This window comes from Cygnus olor, chromosome 2 (assembly GCF_009769625.2).
Source record: "Cygnus olor isolate bCygOlo1 chromosome 2, bCygOlo1.pri.v2, whole genome shotgun sequence".
NCBI classification, from domain to species: domain Eukaryota; kingdom Metazoa; phylum Chordata; class Aves; order Anseriformes; family Anatidae; genus Cygnus; species Cygnus olor.
Genome location: NC_049170.1, coordinates 11,128,403 through 11,145,598, shown reverse-complemented (window position 1 = coordinate 11,145,598; position 17,196 = coordinate 11,128,403). Strand labels below are relative to the sequence as shown.

The 17,196-nt window shown below is 39.5% G+C and overlaps 1 protein-coding gene across 5 annotated transcripts in view; it reads left to right on the top strand.

Annotated features, from left to right (window-relative positions):
• Nucleotides 1-15,931, top strand: part of DIP2C (disco interacting protein 2 homolog C) — a 316,217-nt gene extending 300,286 nt beyond the window's left edge. For all 5 annotated transcript variants that reach the window (XM_040546127.1, XM_040546128.1, XM_040546125.1 and 2 more), the window contains 5 exons: nt 3,883-3,940; nt 4,825-4,899; nt 6,062-6,236; nt 7,838-7,961; nt 12,708-15,931. In XM_040546127.1, coding sequence (XP_040402061.1) covers nt 3,883-3,940; nt 4,825-4,899; nt 6,062-6,236; nt 7,838-7,961; nt 12,708-12,960 — 685 coding nt within the window. In that variant the 3' untranslated portion in view covers nt 12,961-15,931. The remainder of the gene's footprint in view (nt 1-3,882; nt 3,941-4,824; nt 4,900-6,061; nt 6,237-7,837; nt 7,962-12,707) is intronic.
• The last annotated feature ends 1,265 nt before the right edge of the window (nt 15,932-17,196 follow it).

The window sequence follows — 17,196 nt, the reverse complement described above, 5'->3', positions numbered from 1 at the left end:
TCTGCTGCCATGTTCTCTTCTGCCCTTCCCAGCATGACTCGAAGGCAATACGAAGCAGTGGGAAGGCTCTACACTCACTTCATAAGAGACTTTTTTTCACAGCCTGGAGCACTGCAGAGAAACGGGACTTGCCCTTCCTGCAGCTCTGATGCCTGGGAGCATGTTATGATTATTTGTGAACTCTAAATTTTGAGAAACAGTGTCATAAGGAGCCATGAGTTCCTTTGCCAGCATCATCTGTGTGATGCAGAGGTGGTATTTCTCCTGGGTCTGAGGAGCCCTGCGCTCTACCTCTTGCCGGCCAGGCAGGCTTGGGGATGGTGCTGCTCGCTCAAGAGGGAAGGTGAAGAAGTTCTCAGTCATGTCTGCTGTCTGTTTGTCAGTGCAAAAATGGAAATCTCCAGGGAGAGGAGTGGGAACAATTGAATTATTTTAAGATGAGACAGAGCAAAACTAATTTTAAAAAACTATTGTATAATGTCCATAATTTATTCACAGTACTAGTCCCCATAGAGTTAGTAAGACTATTATGCACTTAAAATTAAGTATGCACATAGGAGACAGTAACATCAGAATCTAATGTTGCGCTTCTATTTTTTTTAAATCTCTCTGTGGCAAAATATCTTTTATTATTTCAGAGTTGTTAGAGGTTTAACAGCATGCTCCCAAATGTATTGTGAGCTTAGCCAAAGCTTTTTAAAATGGAGTCTAAGTTCTTGAGCACTACCAGAGCCCTAGCAGAAAACCTTCAAAAAATGTTTCTATGTTTAGTGCACTGCTGTGATATTTCTGTAGGGATATGAGGAGGAAAGCACATAGTGGGAGAGTTTTAACAGAATTGGAAACTGAGAAATTGCACCTTCTGGATCTTCGTGTGCTAAAATTCAGACAAGGTTAAAGGAAATAGCTGGAGAAAGGAGCTAGAAGAGTGTGCTAGCAATAAGAACAAGGTGGGAGGCACAGATGCTGAAAGGACAGGGGAAAGGGATGGTCAGAATTATGAATGTTGATTCATTTCCAGTAGTCACTCACTGGTTTTTAAATGTATAGCTTTGTTATACGTGCTTTATTGTATGTGATTCCTACTAGGCCTGGAATTCAGCAGCACATCATTGAGGCACGTCTTGATGCCAGAAAGGGAGCAAAGGCCAGCAGAATTCCTACAGAACTGGACAGCTCTAAGATAGGATTTTCCTGTTCCAGAGTGTTTTTGCTCCTGTTATCAAAATGGAATTATTTTTAAACCAATCTCAAATTCAAATAAAGTACTCCCTGACATTGGTCACACCATCCTTTTACCAATTCGTATGGCTGGGTTTTTTTGAACTGTCTCTTTTTTAAGATCAAATCTTTGTCAAATCTTGGTAAATAATGAATGAGGTAACTCTGTTAAAGGAGGTACCAAGTGTCTGGGATGGTGACTAGTTCTTCTAAGAACAGCCACCTGTCTGTAACTACAGATCTAAAAATCAGAGATGTCAGTTGCTCAGAAGAGTTCAGTTAAAGGTGTTTTTCATTTCTACACTAATAGAGATTTTACAGAACATATATATATGTGTGAAGGCAGAAATGTAGGCATTAATTAACAACTGCTTCTTGCAATATTTGATTTTTTTTTCAATATGCATAGAATTATTTTCAAACCATTTGCTGCATACTCCTAAACACCTAAGATTTGGCATGCCGTTTGAATAGCATTTCAGGTGTCTTATGTAGACATGCCCTTTATAGAGTAGCATGACTTAAGCCATGCACATACACCTTATAGTGAAGTTCCTGGGTTTCTGCTATTCAGTTTTGGGCCCCTCTCCACAAGAAGGCCATCGAGGCCTTGGAGCATGTCCAGAGAAGGGCTACGAAGCTGGTGAAGGGCCTGGAACACAAGTCCTGTGAGGAGCGGCTGAGGGAACTGGGGTTGTTTAGTCTGGAGAAGAGGAGGCTCAGGGCAGACCTCATTGCTCTCTGCAGCTACCTGAAAGGAAGGTGTGGGGAGCTGGGAGTCGGCCTCTTCTCACAGGTAACTAGTGATAGGACTAGAGGAAATGGCCTCAAGTCGTGCCAGGGGAGGTTCAGGTTGGAAATGAGGAGACATTTCTTCTGAGAAAGAGCAGTCAGGCATTGGGACGGGTTGCCCAGAGAGGTGGTGGAGTCACCGTCCCTGGGGGTGTCCCTGGGAGCCGGGAAGGGGGGTTCGTGTTCTGCGTGCACCTTCAGGAGAGCAGGTCAGGCTGCAGCTGCCTAACCATGCTTGCTCCAGGCAGCCCCCTCGTAGGGCACTTTGCATCCATTTCATCTCAAAATTACTTAGAAAAGTGTTCTGAAATTGCTGGGAACATGGGTCATATCTCTTGCTTTTAGTGTGAGAAACTGTTCACAGCGATGTGCCCTGCCTCCGGGCTGTGCCCTGCCCCATCCATCAAGGCTGAGAGACTCCCCAGCAGTGCAGATAAAACGCTCTTCACTATTCCTGCCTTGACCTTGACAATCCCAGCTTTTAGATAATTTTTGGAGCAAAGAAATGGAAAAAAAAAAAAAAAAAAAGGAACACCTTTCTCCATCTCTTTCTCCATCTACTTTATGTTTAGGGGCTGAAATTGCTAAAGCTTTGTTCTTCCCCATAGGGACCTTTAACTGAGGTCTCTGTGTCTCATCCCTCCTTCCCCAAACTGAGTGCTGCAGTACTCCATCTATTAAAAAAATGACAAAACAGTCCAAAAAGATCTATCCTGACTGCTCCTAACTGACTACAGGTTTGTGATCACTTTAACTGGATCCAGTTTTCTACACATCTACTCGTAGCTGTGCCTTCCTGTGCCCTGTCTTGAACTGACATTTCTTCTATGTTTTTTGTTTGGTTGGTTTGGTTTGGTTGTGGTATCTCAGGCTTTTTTTTCTTTACATTCAGACAGTTGAGGGGAGGAAAGGGGTAAGAACTGGTCATTTGATGGAAGCACAGATTTAGATCAGTTAAGTGGATTATGAAATTGTGCAGGAGTGGGAAGTTTAAGGTTTCATGGGCTGTTAGAGCTTCCAAGTTACCTCCCTGAGGATAAAGGAATGCCTAGATGTTACCAAAAACTTCTTTGCCATCTACTGGCTGAGCTGATCGGCCATTTTAGGAACTTACAGTCTCTTTCATTCTAACCTGCTGAGTATTTTTCTAATGTTAAATGAGGAATTTCCTTCCAGACCATCCTGCCACCCCAGGAGAGCTGCCTTTGCTGTTGCTTTAGTGGGGAAATGAGTTACCTAAGAAAGGAAGAGAGCAGACCAGAGAGTCACACTCAGAAAGGGTCTGACCTTGACAGTAGTGACATTTTTCATTTGATATATTATTTTTTTGTTACTAAAGTGTTTATCAAGCACTGCCCATTGAAAATAATTCTAAGACTGCTAAGGCAGATCTCAGGCTGAGGCCTGGTTATGAGCTATTTAGAGATGACTTTGATTTTATCTATTAGCTACTCGTGGAATGTGGTTGCTCACTCAGCTCGCATGCTTTTGTTTCTGTGCCCTGACATTTATGATGTTCTTGTGGGAAATCAATACTTCAGATCTTTTTTGTTGTGAATAATTTTCTGCTTGGAATTCCATTTGCAAAAGTCTATCAAAACTAAATAAAAGGCACCAATTACATTTGAAGGATTTAATATATAAGAAAATGTTCATACACATATTTTTTTCATTATTTTCCCAGCCATAAGTCTTGACTAAGATTAAATATTAGGCCTGAGTATGTTCTAGAGGATATAAGCTTCATCTGTTCCAAAAATAGCATTAATCTCTGCAACCATCAACCCTTCCTTATAGAAATAAATGTTAATGGAAAGCAAATAAATGCAGCCATGTATTATGCATATTATTTTTACATGTGTTTTACAGAGTTCGTTTAGTAGAAAGAGGATCTCCGCATAGTTTGCCCCTGATGGAGTCAGGAAAAGTAAGTACTGGAAGGAGATTTAAACATCTCTCTCTTTCACGGTAAATATTTTCAGTGAATTTCTGTTTCTTTTCATTTTTTAAATGAATGTAGTGTTCAGAAAAGCTTTATCAACTGTGCAGACCTTTCTTTGCTGCTGGAGTTGCAGCCCAGTGGCAGTAACTGATTTATTACTGCTCTCCCAGACTCTGCATCTCACTCTAGAAACAGGCAACGAGTGCGCCACTAGTACAGGCAGTTTTATCGATGCGGATCCACTGAGAACTGGTCTGAGATTGTCAGCGTTTCACTTGTTTACTTGCAGATGGCTGCTGACCATCTGCAGAGGGACCCGGCGTGGTGGGCAGCATCATTGTGGGGACAGGCTGTCCCTTTTTTATTTGAGGGTTTAACATCTGTCCACCTCTGTAGCCCATTACATGAAGTCACTGGCAAGAGCCTCGTTCTTAAGAGATTACATGGTGCCTCCAGGGCTTTCTTTTTGTTTCAGTCCAAAGTTTCATGTGAACAGGGCTTTTTTTTTCTATTCTGGTATGTACTGTCAGAAAGACTTGGGGCCATTTGGTAGGATTTTTCTGCTGTAGATGAACATTTGATTTCTAACAAGTTTTTAATGATGTAACAGCTTTGACAAAGATAAGAGGTTTTGTAGCCTTTCCCAAATATCTCAAAATTTATTATATTGATTGGCTATTTTAATTTATTATTTATTATTTATTATTATATATTATTATTTATTATTCTGTATGCCTACTTTAACTTTTTAATGATGTCTTCTAGTTTCTTATAAAGTGTTTTTTGTTTGATTGTTTTTCATGAGGAATAGTTAGCATATGTTTGCATAAGTATCTGCTTTCTCACTGTTTCATGCTTTCTTTCAATAGATCCTGCCAGGAGTACGTATCATTATTGCTAATCCAGAAACAAAGGGACCCTTAGGAGATTCTCATCTTGGTGAGGTGAGTCATGAAAACTTCACCTTTCTATACTCGGAACTAAATCACAGGGATAAAGCTGTCATCATGTATGCTAGTGGTTTACTGTAATACATCTTATTAAATGCCAGGTTAAAAGATTGTAAATGATGCAGACCTTTATAGTGTATGAAGTGTGTAGCATGATATTCGTATTGTTATTAAAATTGTTAGCAACATACTTGATAAATACTAATAACAACTTGTCTATTAAAGAATTTGAAAAAAATCTGCTTTCTCTAACTACATTTTCTACTTCGTGCTTGACTAATTCCAATGAAAACTTACATGCAAAAATAAGTTTATTGATTAGTCTAATTTCAGCTAGATGGGTTTCTAGTGTTATTCTCTTTATAATCACTGTGCTTCAATGCACTGAAGTGCTCTCATTAGCTGAGTTGAGCAAGGCTATATGTTTTTCCAATTTATTTTATGTTTCTAGAAGGAGAAAAAAACTTAAAATGTTATTTTCCATGAGCAATTAAAGATCTAATTAACAAAATGAAGGATTTGCTTAGTCATAATTAAGATTACAATCTGATTTGTGAGATTCATTTGGAAAATTTCATTGCTATGAATTTAGAATATTTCCATGATACCTTGAGTTCAATGAAGTGAGTCCTTTTCCATAGGTAAAGGTGCCTGGCCTCCCCCTTTAAAATAATTTCAATCCTGTTTCTAATGTTGTAAACAATCCCACTGCACTGGTGCTGTTGGAGGTATTCGTGAAGGATGCCCTGCTGGAGCAAATTCACTGAACCGGGCGTGGGGAACTATGGAAAGCGCACTGTGTCCATAGGAGTTTCTGAAAATTGCCATAGCCCAAGTAGAGCTCAGAGCTAGCACAGTCAATTCAAGGGGGCTGTGCAGGTCTGAGGCCGGAGGGCTGCAAGGAGGGTGTCCGTGTAGCTGTGGCTGCTGCATTCGCCTCCAAGCGGCACGGCTCAGATCTACACTCTGACTTCGATGAGGTCAGGTTTGGATCTTGACTGTGCCTGCAAATGGGTCAGAAACAGTTAAAAGGCATTATCTGATGTTACATGTATTATCTAGCTATGACTAAACATATTTGCATCAAAAATTTTCAATAATGCTTTGTTCTGGAAAGCTACTTTAATTAATACCAGTATAATTGCTTTTAACTTAGATATGGGTTCACAGCACTCACAATGCCAGTGGGTATTTTACCATATATGGAGACGAATCTTTGCAATCAGATCACTTTAATTCAAGACTCAGCTTTGGAGACACACAGACTATTTGGGCTCGAACTGGCTATCTGGGGTTCCTGCGAAGAACAGAGCTCACAGATGCAAACGGAGGTAAGAGGCTTCTCCTCATCTGCTAAGGGTCTGTGCACAATATTTGGATTAGTTTGAGGCTGACACTGTGTCTCTTGGCCTGCGCTATCTGACATGTTCATTCTGTGAAACCCTTGGAACTACAAAAAAAGACTTAATTAAACAATCAGAAAATAAAGCAAATGACATTTTTTTCTTGCTGAAACAGTTGCTTTTCCTTTTCTGTACCTTGGGTGCTATGAAGTCCCTCCACCAGTGACTATTTGCAACTGTTAATGTGCCCAGTGCTTCAGAATATCATCATTTGTTCTTGCAGGATCCACAGGGATATGTCCGTGTATGCACACAAAGCCCTGGTGTGAGTCTGGGCCCTGTCCTAACTCCAACGACCACCTGCTTCCTCTGTTATAAACTTACTTACAGAAACTGCCCATTTCTTGAACATCTCTGTCTTTAGAACTGCCAGGGAAGGTTACTGAAATGCAGTGCAAGCGGTAGCCTGCAGGAGAAGCTATGGGGCATTTTGGTTTCCTGTCAGGAACATACAGGATTTCGCTATATCTCTTTCTGACATCCCTTATCTTGTGTGCACATGGAAGCAACCAAGCACCGCCAGGCACACAACGGGACTGAAAGTCTCTACTTGGGAGAACGTTACTTTAGGATGGCTTTTTGCCGATCACAGTTGTGTAGCCTTTTTGTGTTTCGTACTGATAGCCCACCCTTGGGAAAATGCAGGATTCTCTGACAATACAGCACCTGAAGCATGTGAATTGCCTAAATCTTCTCATGGCATAGAGTTGCAAAATCTCCATTCTGCTCCCACTTCTGGCTTCCTGTGCAGAAAGTTCTCTGCCCTGTATTACTGGTAGAAGTAATATTGCCATTACATTACCACTGTGCAACTGTCTGAATTAACATAAAAAAAATTAGTTATCCGCTTTTAAGTCTATTAGCAAATATTATTTCCTTTATGGATGACGTGCAAAAGTTTATTATCAACCTGATATCTTTTTAAAAGTCTCATTTCAGCCTCATTTATTTCTTTAGTCAATAAAAATTCATACTACAAGAGAATTACTCTTCAGAGCTTGCCGTCTGTCTTTATGAGCAATTTGCTATGTAGCACATAGCAAGTATTTCTAGCTTATGGATGCAAACCTTTGTGGCACACCTTAAGCAGCAGAACTGACCTTCTCAAAGCTACTGGAACAACATATTCCATACTGTTAGGGTCAAGTCCATCCTTTCTATTTCAAAATAAAAAAAGAGAAGCAAGAAGTCTATTGTCTACTTAGGACTTTGCCTTAAGAAAAGAATGAGTCTGTTCTGTATCCACCTTCAAGACAAAAGGAATTTGTCTCACTGTATTTGGATAAAGACATCCACCTTTCTTTGTCAAATGGGAATAGTGTTTCTGCATTCCTTTTTTTTTTTTTTTTTCTGCTTTCTGCTGTATTTCAGCAATGCAGATTGCTTATTAGTTTGGAAATTACTTAGGGATTTCATAAATTTGAGGATAATTTATAAATGTTATATTAATTGCTTATTAATGTGAACATTTTTGTGATTTAGTGTTCTAGAGAACAGAATCATTATTATTTTTTTCCCCTTACAAACAGAACGCCATGATGCACTTTATGTTGTGGGTGCATTAGATGAAGCCATGGAGTTACGAGGGATGAGATATCATCCAATCGATATTGAGACCTCTGTAATTAGAGCACACAAGAGCATCACAGAATGGTAAGGATTATATAACACCACGGTTCTTATATAAAGCTGAAATATCTATAATGTCTGGGGTTTTGCTTGGATATTGCAATTGATCCAGGAAATGGTCTGTCAGGATGGTCACAGGATTTATAACTCAGTGGTAAATGCATCTTTGGGATGAAAGTTTTCATTAGAAAATTTAATCAGGAAGGACTGTTTTCTGTTATCATTCAATATGTTTCCTTTTTTGTGTGTTTTTAAGTATGAGTGAAAGGTTAAACTTTTAATTTGAGAGAAACAAGCAGCTTTCAGGTAGGTCAGTAGCTGTTTCTTGGAGTTTGAGATTTATATTCTAACCAGGAAAAAAAGGCTCAAGCTTTAAGAGTGTTTTTATTAGAAGGAGTAAGCAAGCAAACATTTTAAATAAATGAACACACTAATAAACTTTATTAGTGAACACACTGTTACTTTTGAATTAGTTATTAATAAATCAAGCAATGGAAATTGAAGCAGTAAATCAATGAGTTAATAGTGATGTTGTCTTAATCAACATATCACATCGTCAAACGCACACAGCAGGTAATCATTTCTTGAGGCCATCTTGAGAACAAATTGCTTTTCATTATTCTTGCATCAGAAGACCGAATCAGGTAGTTGTTTTGTTTTGATCTAACCTCAGCTCAGCCTTCTCCTTTCAACCAAAAAAACCTGTCATAGCAGGTAGAGCAATTCAGCTAATATAAGATATGACTCCCCATTTTTCTTTTCAGTCCTGTCTGCAAGGTGTGGCCTGCAGCAGTAAACTTACTAAGGAAGCCTAAGGACCATACTGGTTGCTACAGTCACAATGCTTTGCTTTTTTTCTTCAATATCTGTTACAATTGAGGTAGTTAATTGCTCAGCTGACTGTAACTGAGGTTTTACCTGATTGTAGGCTCCCTAGCACATTGCCACTGGTGACACAGTCTTGTTGTGCTGGCTAACCATTACATGGGGTAGAGGATACTGGGTCCTCATACAGACCAGTACGAACACTTAAAGGATACTGAGAAATGCTCCTTTCACATGTGTCATATTCTTGTCATCAGTGGATAGAAAGATGTCCAGGGACAACTCTAAGATGGCCACAGATTCATAAATCCATGTGTTCAGCAGTACCTGTTTGTCAGAGATTTTTATGTCCTCAAAGTGTGAGCTCATGAGCAGTGAATGAAGGTGCCATATACTGCAGAAATTGTCATCATTGGTTTCAGTGGCAAAAAGGTTTTAAATTATATTCTTTTTCTCAAGACCACTGAGAGCTCTTTGGGGATACCTTTCCATCCTTCCCCTCTATTACCGTGGAAGTCCTGAGTGGGATAGGAGCAACTCAAAAAGGGTTGAGATAAGCTGGGAGGACCAAGGAGATGGGCCGCTGGATATCTGCAAGAAGGTCGGAGTACATGCAAATACTTCTTAGTGCCTTAACTCTTCCCAGTAGTTGGGCAATAAGGTACAAGACACATGAACAAGATTTCAGGAAACATTATGTGATGCTATTACTACACTTTGCTCAAAGGCAAACATTGAAAGTCTTTAGGGTTGTCTTTTCCTCAGGGAGGAGAAGTTTCTGGTGAGGTAGATTTTTCTGATGTGGTCCTTGCAGAAAATGGACACACAGATGTTCAAAGCAACATCTGGCTTGCTTACAGTGCCCAGCCTCTTCATACCCAGTCGTCCACCTAATCATTCTCTCAAGTCACCAGCGTGAAGTTTTCTTTTATAGTCATTGTCCTGACTGTCCTTGACTTTTCTCACTCAACTTCTCCTGGATATCCTCTTCTTGTCCTTGGTAAAGACTCCTTGACAAAATAATATCTAGTAAAATCTTTCTTTGTATATTTACTTTGTATATGCTTTTCTTTGGTTTCTTTCTTTTTGTTGGAGGACACTGTTGTTTACGTTACAATGACCCATTAAGGATTTAACTTAATGGCATTGATACCTATTGCAAACAAAAGCTACTGGCTATGTCCAGTCCATAAATTGTAAAAACAGTCTCAGCTTCAAAGAAACATGCTCGTTTTGTAACATTTAACACTACTGAGGAAAGCAGGGACTTGTTGACTGATATGTGATCCTGCTGTGCAGCTTCTGTTATTGAGGATCTGTAAAGGTCATTTACAATTACTCTTTTTTTCGTAAAAAGTTTTAGCAGCACAAAATCAGCAACCTCTGACTTCAGACCTCCTGTGTCTCGATATGTAATGAGCAACAGAATGGCACACAGTACATTTTCAGTGTGATGTATAACTGCACCAAACATTTTGGAAAGTGTTTTTAATAATGCACAGTATCTTGAGAAATAACGTGTGTGTATGTAATTCAATTAGAGCGCATTGTTGGCTCATGTTAGCTCCAAAGCCTTGAAGGAGGAACAGTACATATTTTCCTTGAATTCGCTAAGAAGTGGTTTTCTCTCTGTGCATAATGACAAGTAGGTAAAGCTACACAAGATATTTGGAGAAGGAAATTACTATGGGCCTATATTTCTGGAGGTATTTCAACAAATTCCTTGCTTTTCCTGAAGCAGTTAGTGGGATGGAAGCAGCAGGAGGGGCCATTCCCAGCTCAGTGCACTGGCTGTGTTGCATCTTTTGGTTGTGACTGTGATTTCTTGAGAAAATGGTGCCTAGGTTTGTTTCTTTATTCATTTGTTTTCCCAGGGCTACAAGTATAATATATTCATAAGTGAAACATGCTGGCCGGTATAAATTCATCTCAACTGGTGGGAACATAAAGGACAGTCTTTTTTTGTACTTACAGTGGTCACCATTGAGTTGGAATCATGGCATTTGAAATTTTTAATTAATTTCATTAATGAGTTTCAAATTAAATTGAGACCCTCTTAGGAGTGTCAGTGATGCTAGGAATTACTAGCAGCTTCATGAAGGTTTGGGGTATCAGTCCGCTGCACTCAGACAAACCAGCTTCTCCCTAGCTGTGTTTTAGGGGCATTGCTTCTGAGACTTTCCATGAATAGTTTTCCAAAATAACAAGCTAACAGTGGGTTTAAGGCATGGTTTCAACTGCTATCAAATATTTTAACAAAACCTCCCAGGCTTTTTTGTTAAAATGTATTTAGTATTAACTTAGATGCTTGTGCAGCTCACTAGAACTTCTGTGAAAACAAGATTACAAAATAAAATTCATTTCATAGCAGTACTAAGTCCAAAGGAGCCTGTACAACCTTACTCTGAGTACACATTAGTGTTCCAGATCAATAAACACAAAAGCTCATAAGAATTCTGTCAAACTACTTTTGCAGAATCTGAAAAAGAAATATGCTTGTTTAATAATAAGTACTTTTTCTCCTAAAGTCTGCTAAGCATCAAGTTAGAACACATTTTCATAGCTAATTTTTGGGCAAAGGTGTGTTTCCAAAGTACACGGATATTCAGAATTTTAGTAGATCAAAAGAGTGCACTTCGGTCTCAGTCCAGCATTGACCTTAGTGTAAGCAGCTCTTTTTTGAAGTTAGCTTATATACATAATTTGGTCTAACTTTCAGACACTTTTGCTCAAGATAGTTACGGAAAATTATCCCCTGATCTTACAAGGTAAATGAGGATAGGGTTTGATATAAGAGTTACATGTGTAGAATATAATTATTTATGCAACAGAATAAGGTAGAGCAAGAAATAACCACGGTCTGTGTCTTAAACATGTGCAAAGAGGAACGAGACTGCTCTTTGTGGATTCTCAACCCTGCTGACCTTCTGTGAGGCTTCAGAGGCTGTGGAGAAATGAGAGGAGTGGGGAAGGGGTGGAGGGAAGAATACACCAGGCTTTTGTACCCTCTCAGCCTCCATGTGGAAGGACAAAGGCCTTGTCCTTAGCTAGAAAGATGCCTGCTAGCAGAAACCAAAACTTACCTGCTTTGGTTCAAAGGCCTAGCCAGAATTTTGGGGTCACTCAAAGCTCGTTCGGTGAAGAAGAGACATTGGTGATAACGGTCTTTCTTTGACCGTCTCACCTGTTCCTAAGGAACGTAAAAACTCCTGTCCCTTTAAACCCGACAGAACTAAACCACAACCGAAATAAAGCAGATGGTTTCTGTGTAAACCAAGTGGTCCAGAAAAAACGGAGCTCTTTTGTACTGAGCTCTGACCTGCCTGGACCGCGGCCAGCCCACTGCAGAAGGCGCGTAGCACACCGGCCTAGCACCGTGCAGCCACAAACGCCCCCTCCCCAGCTCCCGGGGAGCTCTGCGCAGCCTGCAGCGTGCCGTGCAGATGCTCCCGAAGCTCTGCACCCCTTTCCTAGGCAGAGTTTATCCAAAAGGTCTTCCAGGCTGGGCTGTGTGCCTTACGGTGCTTTATCACTGTCTTCTCTTCTGACCTCCTTTGCTCCTCTGGGCTGCTCTTCGGAAAAACCTAGAGGAAACGCCTCCACCCACACGTCGCATGCCTGCATGAGCACGGCAGTGCTGTGACAGCTCCCGGGCTTCAGAGGGAACTGCAGTATTTCTTACTGCCTCCTTACACAACGGGCAAGGATTAGAGTCGAGGTTCTGTCAAGCTTAGCTCACATCTTAATATTGCAGCGATACTGAAGTGAGAGCTAGTGGGGCTGGTTTTCTGCCCTGCCTGCAGACACGTTCCCTCTTGCCACTTAGGCCTTGTGCCTCAGCATACAGAAGGAAGCATCACGGTTGAAACAAGCAGTAATCAAGGTGGGATGAAATGGATTTAAAAAAAAAACAAGCAACTAATACTTCTTTTTCTTTGATTCCAGTGCGGTGTTTACCTGGACAAATTTATTGGTCGTTGTAGTTGAGCTGGATGGATCGGAGCAAGAAGCTTTGGACCTGGTTCCTTTGGTCACCAACGTGGTCCTGGAGGAACACTATCTGATTGTAGGGGTGGTGGTGGTTGTGGACATTGGTGTAATTCCTATCAACTCCCGTGGAGAGAAACAACGTATGCACCTACGAGATGGATTTTTGGCAGACCAGCTAGATCCCATCTATGTGGCCTACAACATGTAGTCTTGTACCTTAAAGCTTCCATGGACTTTACTATAGATGTATAAAATTTTTTGGTGTCCACTAAAAAAAAATGTGCAGATAATATGCTGACACTCATCAGAACGGAACTGTTTCTATTTGGAACTTTTCAAAGCAGTCACGATTGGCAGGAAATAAAATGTGAAATGTTTTCGTTTACCACTAAATTTTAGAAAAGAAGGACTATGGGGTAAGGCCCTTCAGTTTGTTGGAAAAGCCCATTTTAAACTTTTTTTTTTTTGCTTATTGGACAATACTGCTTTTTGAGTAAATGTGGCTTTGTATTTTACATTAAGTAAGCTGAAGTAGATTTTTTTTTTATTCTGCCCTCCAAATGGATTCTTTTAAAACAATTTACATACTAATACAAAGAATTGTTTTCTTCATTTGTTTTAATATGTCGTAAAAGGATGATGAACACAAATCTGTTACTAACGTAAGCCATTTTAGGTCCCACATCTTAGGAAACTATGTAGTGGTACGAGGAGAATACCCAAAGTAGCACCTTTAAATTAGAAATCTAGCAGCTTTCTGTCAGAGATGCTGAAAGCACAAAGGCCAAAGAGCCTTTGCTGTTAGCGTTAGAATGGAAGAAATTTATAAATAAGGTGTATTTCGGCAAAGAACTTGCAAATATCTTTGTACTAAACTAAAAAGATAAAATAAGTTAACTACTTCTTCTGTAATTATGTACAAAAACGTTTAATTTATTTTGATCTCTTTAGAAGTATAAAAGAGAAGAAACATTCAAGAATATTAAACTCTTGAAATGTTTGCTAATATAAAAACAAAGTGTTGTATTATCTTGAGTGGATAGTATCACATCAAATATATATATATGAAATATAAATTCACTAATGACAAAAGATTTTAAAGTTTAAAATGCAGTACTTGTCACTTGCATGGTGTCTCCCACTGTAGATAATCAAATGTTACTCACAAATTTTTTGAAAAAAAAGCAATCCTGGATTGCTAAGTATCCCTGTCTAAAAGAATCCTCTAGATACCAGCAAGTGGAATTATTGCTGCCTTTAAGGCAGTGAATGAATTTAAGACTAAAAATGCACTACAATAATTCTTTTTCTTTGCCATGGAGGCAACAATAAATATTCGTGCTGGCATGTGCATACACTTGTTAGACTTAGAAAAGGCAGGTTGAGGAATAGCACTGTTGTCTAGCTGCAAAACTTTGTTGCACAATTTTTTCATTGTTTTAGTTGGTGTTTTTATTGCTATAAGGAAAACTTCTGGGGTTATTTGCACAGAGTTATCAATTTGCCTCTCAGCTAGGACACATAGCTCGGTGGCCAAGGCATCCAGTTTACATTTACAGAAAACGATTGTTTCGATGGTCTTTAATTTATTCCTTAATGGAGAGGAGCGTACAGTCACTACAACCAATTCAGCACAAATCGTGCATCTGCTAACTCGTCCCTAAGCCAATTAAAACATCAGAGGAACTGAACTGCCTGTTTTAAGATCCACAGTCCCAGGGTCTCTGACCTGAGGCTGTCAGTGGGAGAAGAGTAGGAAAACATGCATCACAGCTGCCTTCATTTTACTACCTTTGGATAAAGGAGAGGTTTGATTTCCCATTTCTGCTGTCTTCCCTGCACCCCACACCCCTTTTCTAAAAAACTTTCCCCTTTCTTCATGTGGTTGTAACTGAATTGACCCGGTTGTGGTCAAGAGTGGGATTTACCAGCTGCAGTCCAAGAATGCTTTTCTTATTGTCCAAAATTACGTTCATGTGCTGGCTCTCATTACCAGGTATGCATGACTAAGATTGTTGCAGGGCAAACGTAATCACGTTTATATCACGTATAAGGGACATATTTTGTCTGCCTTTGCAGAATGCTGTACAAGAAGTGGACCCCTGCTAACGATAGTAGTTTTGTTTGGCTTCTGAGTCTCAATGCTGGTTGTTTAAAATCTTTTTAAAAGGTGGGGACATTTTAGTCTGCATGTACAGTACAGAGCATCTCGCCATGTCAGACTTGTTTTATTTCAAATCATCTTTTCAGACTTCACTGTCCTGTGAATATCCCTATTCATGCTCTGAAGACCAATCCTAGATTTTGTCAACTTTATTTTCTGCTCCCTTTAAAAAGAATAAAATCTGTTTTTAATGGCAAGTCACTGTAAGGTTTCAGACAAGATGTTGATTGATTACAAACATAATTGCAGTGTGTGAACTAACTTGTGAAGTCCTGCTATCGCTGATCTCAGTACTGCAAAACAAATTTAGCTGTCATTTAAAGCATCACTTTAACCTTCACGAAGTCAACTTTGCATTTGTAGAGAAAAAAAAAAGAACTGCAATGCAGTTGTGAAGCGCAGTTAATAACAGCTCTCTTCTGCAACCTGTCATCCGTGGTTGTTAAATTCTGAGTTAAGAGAAACGATAAACTGAGTTTCTGGTTTTGTTGTGCAAGCAAAAGAAAGGAAACATTTAAGCACCATCAGACTGAGCAATAAAGAAGGATTGTTCTGTATTAGAAATTGTACTGTAGATAAACCATTCATGAGAATGTATAAAATGTTTGTCTTGTGACCTTGTGCTTTTGAAGTCAGACAAAACCATGTAATCAACTTGATGCACATGCACAAAACAGAGGGTACACAATGAACATTTAAACACAAAACTAATCAAACAGGAGCAGATTCCTCATGGTGCTTGTTTATTATATATATTTAATCCTGCTTGACACTTTACCCAAGGGAAGACTGTCCCTTTTATCAGTTGAATGTTAGCAGCGTTATTTCATAGAGTGTGGTGACTGGTTAGAGAAATTCATGTAACTCAGCCAATCACAGTTTCAAACAAAAATTTTTATGTGCAAAGGACAGCAACCTTCTTGTATGTTAAACCACCAGTACGCTTTGTACATCTGTGATAACGCCTGTTTTATATTCAAATGAACAAATAAAAGCTTTTATTTTTGTTGCTCTGAAAATATCAGTTTCTTAATTAGTCATCTAAAATTGAGCTTCCTAGAGCTGCCTAAGCTCAGTGGAGGAACATTGAGAGCTATACTGTAATTTTATTTTGTTTACCTCTCTTGTTGCATAATTTATTAGTACAAATCATGATACTTTTAACAATGTTTAAATACTGGTGTGGGCATTTATTGCTGAAAGACTTTCATATGGCAACAAATGTTTTTGTGAAATGTTTTTTTAATTCTTTTTAATATATTCAAATATACTGTTCACATTTTTGCTGAAAGTGTAAAGATTATTGTAAGCTTGGTAACATTTTGTGAGAAGCAATAACAAGCATTAGTACTGTAAAACTCCTCAAATTTGTCACATCACTTTTGTTGCAAAGTCTTGCTACTGGCACGTTTCTAATCAGTCGTTTAAGTTACTGATCTAGGTGCTACATCTCTGCTGCTGGAGCTTTCTGCCAGTGGAAATACATGGGGAACTGGTTTGTCACACGTGGGCTTGAACCTCTGTATCAGTTCAGACGCTTTGGCTGGCCAGACAAAAACACTAGGAAATGTGATCCACTTATTTCCATTGGCCCTTTCCAAAACCAACCGAACAAACATGATTTGAGGGCTTCTCTGGTTGGCAGCCAGTAGCAGCAGCGTCCACAGAGAATAGCTTTGGACCTAGCCCTGGTTTTCAACGTGTGATTTCAAAGGGTGAGGTTTGGAGTCCCTGTTTGTTGGGTAGCCCATCTGAAAAGCCGAGGGTATAAAATCCAAGCTCTGGTGGTCAAATTTCAGGCAGCAAGTCGAGGGTGGGAGGGGAGGATGGCTGGACAGCAAGTACTTAGTTCCTGATTCAATTTTATAAAGCGTTTTATTACAAAAAAACAAGGGCTTGATGTTTTCATGATGATGGTGATTAGGATTTTCAAAAGGTCAAAATGTTCTGAGTACACATTTTAGAAGTCATTTTGGCAAATGATGCCATAACGCTTGAAAAACTGGTGGGGAATCTCAACAGGAAAAAATGTAGTAAGGTTCTGTGAATCATTTCCTACACGGTAAGAACTGTACAATTTATTCATTATTAGGTTGATAGTAATAAGGCAAAAACAACTAGAAAAAAAAAAAAAAGGCTGATAAAAGACCTTTCAGCTTTTTCTGTGCACTCTTGGCCTGAGCTGCCAGAGTGCGGTACAGCACACGAGAGCTCCACAACACGCTGGGCAGCTTGGTTTCAACAGAAAGATCCACCTCTTTCATCCACCTTTACTTATCA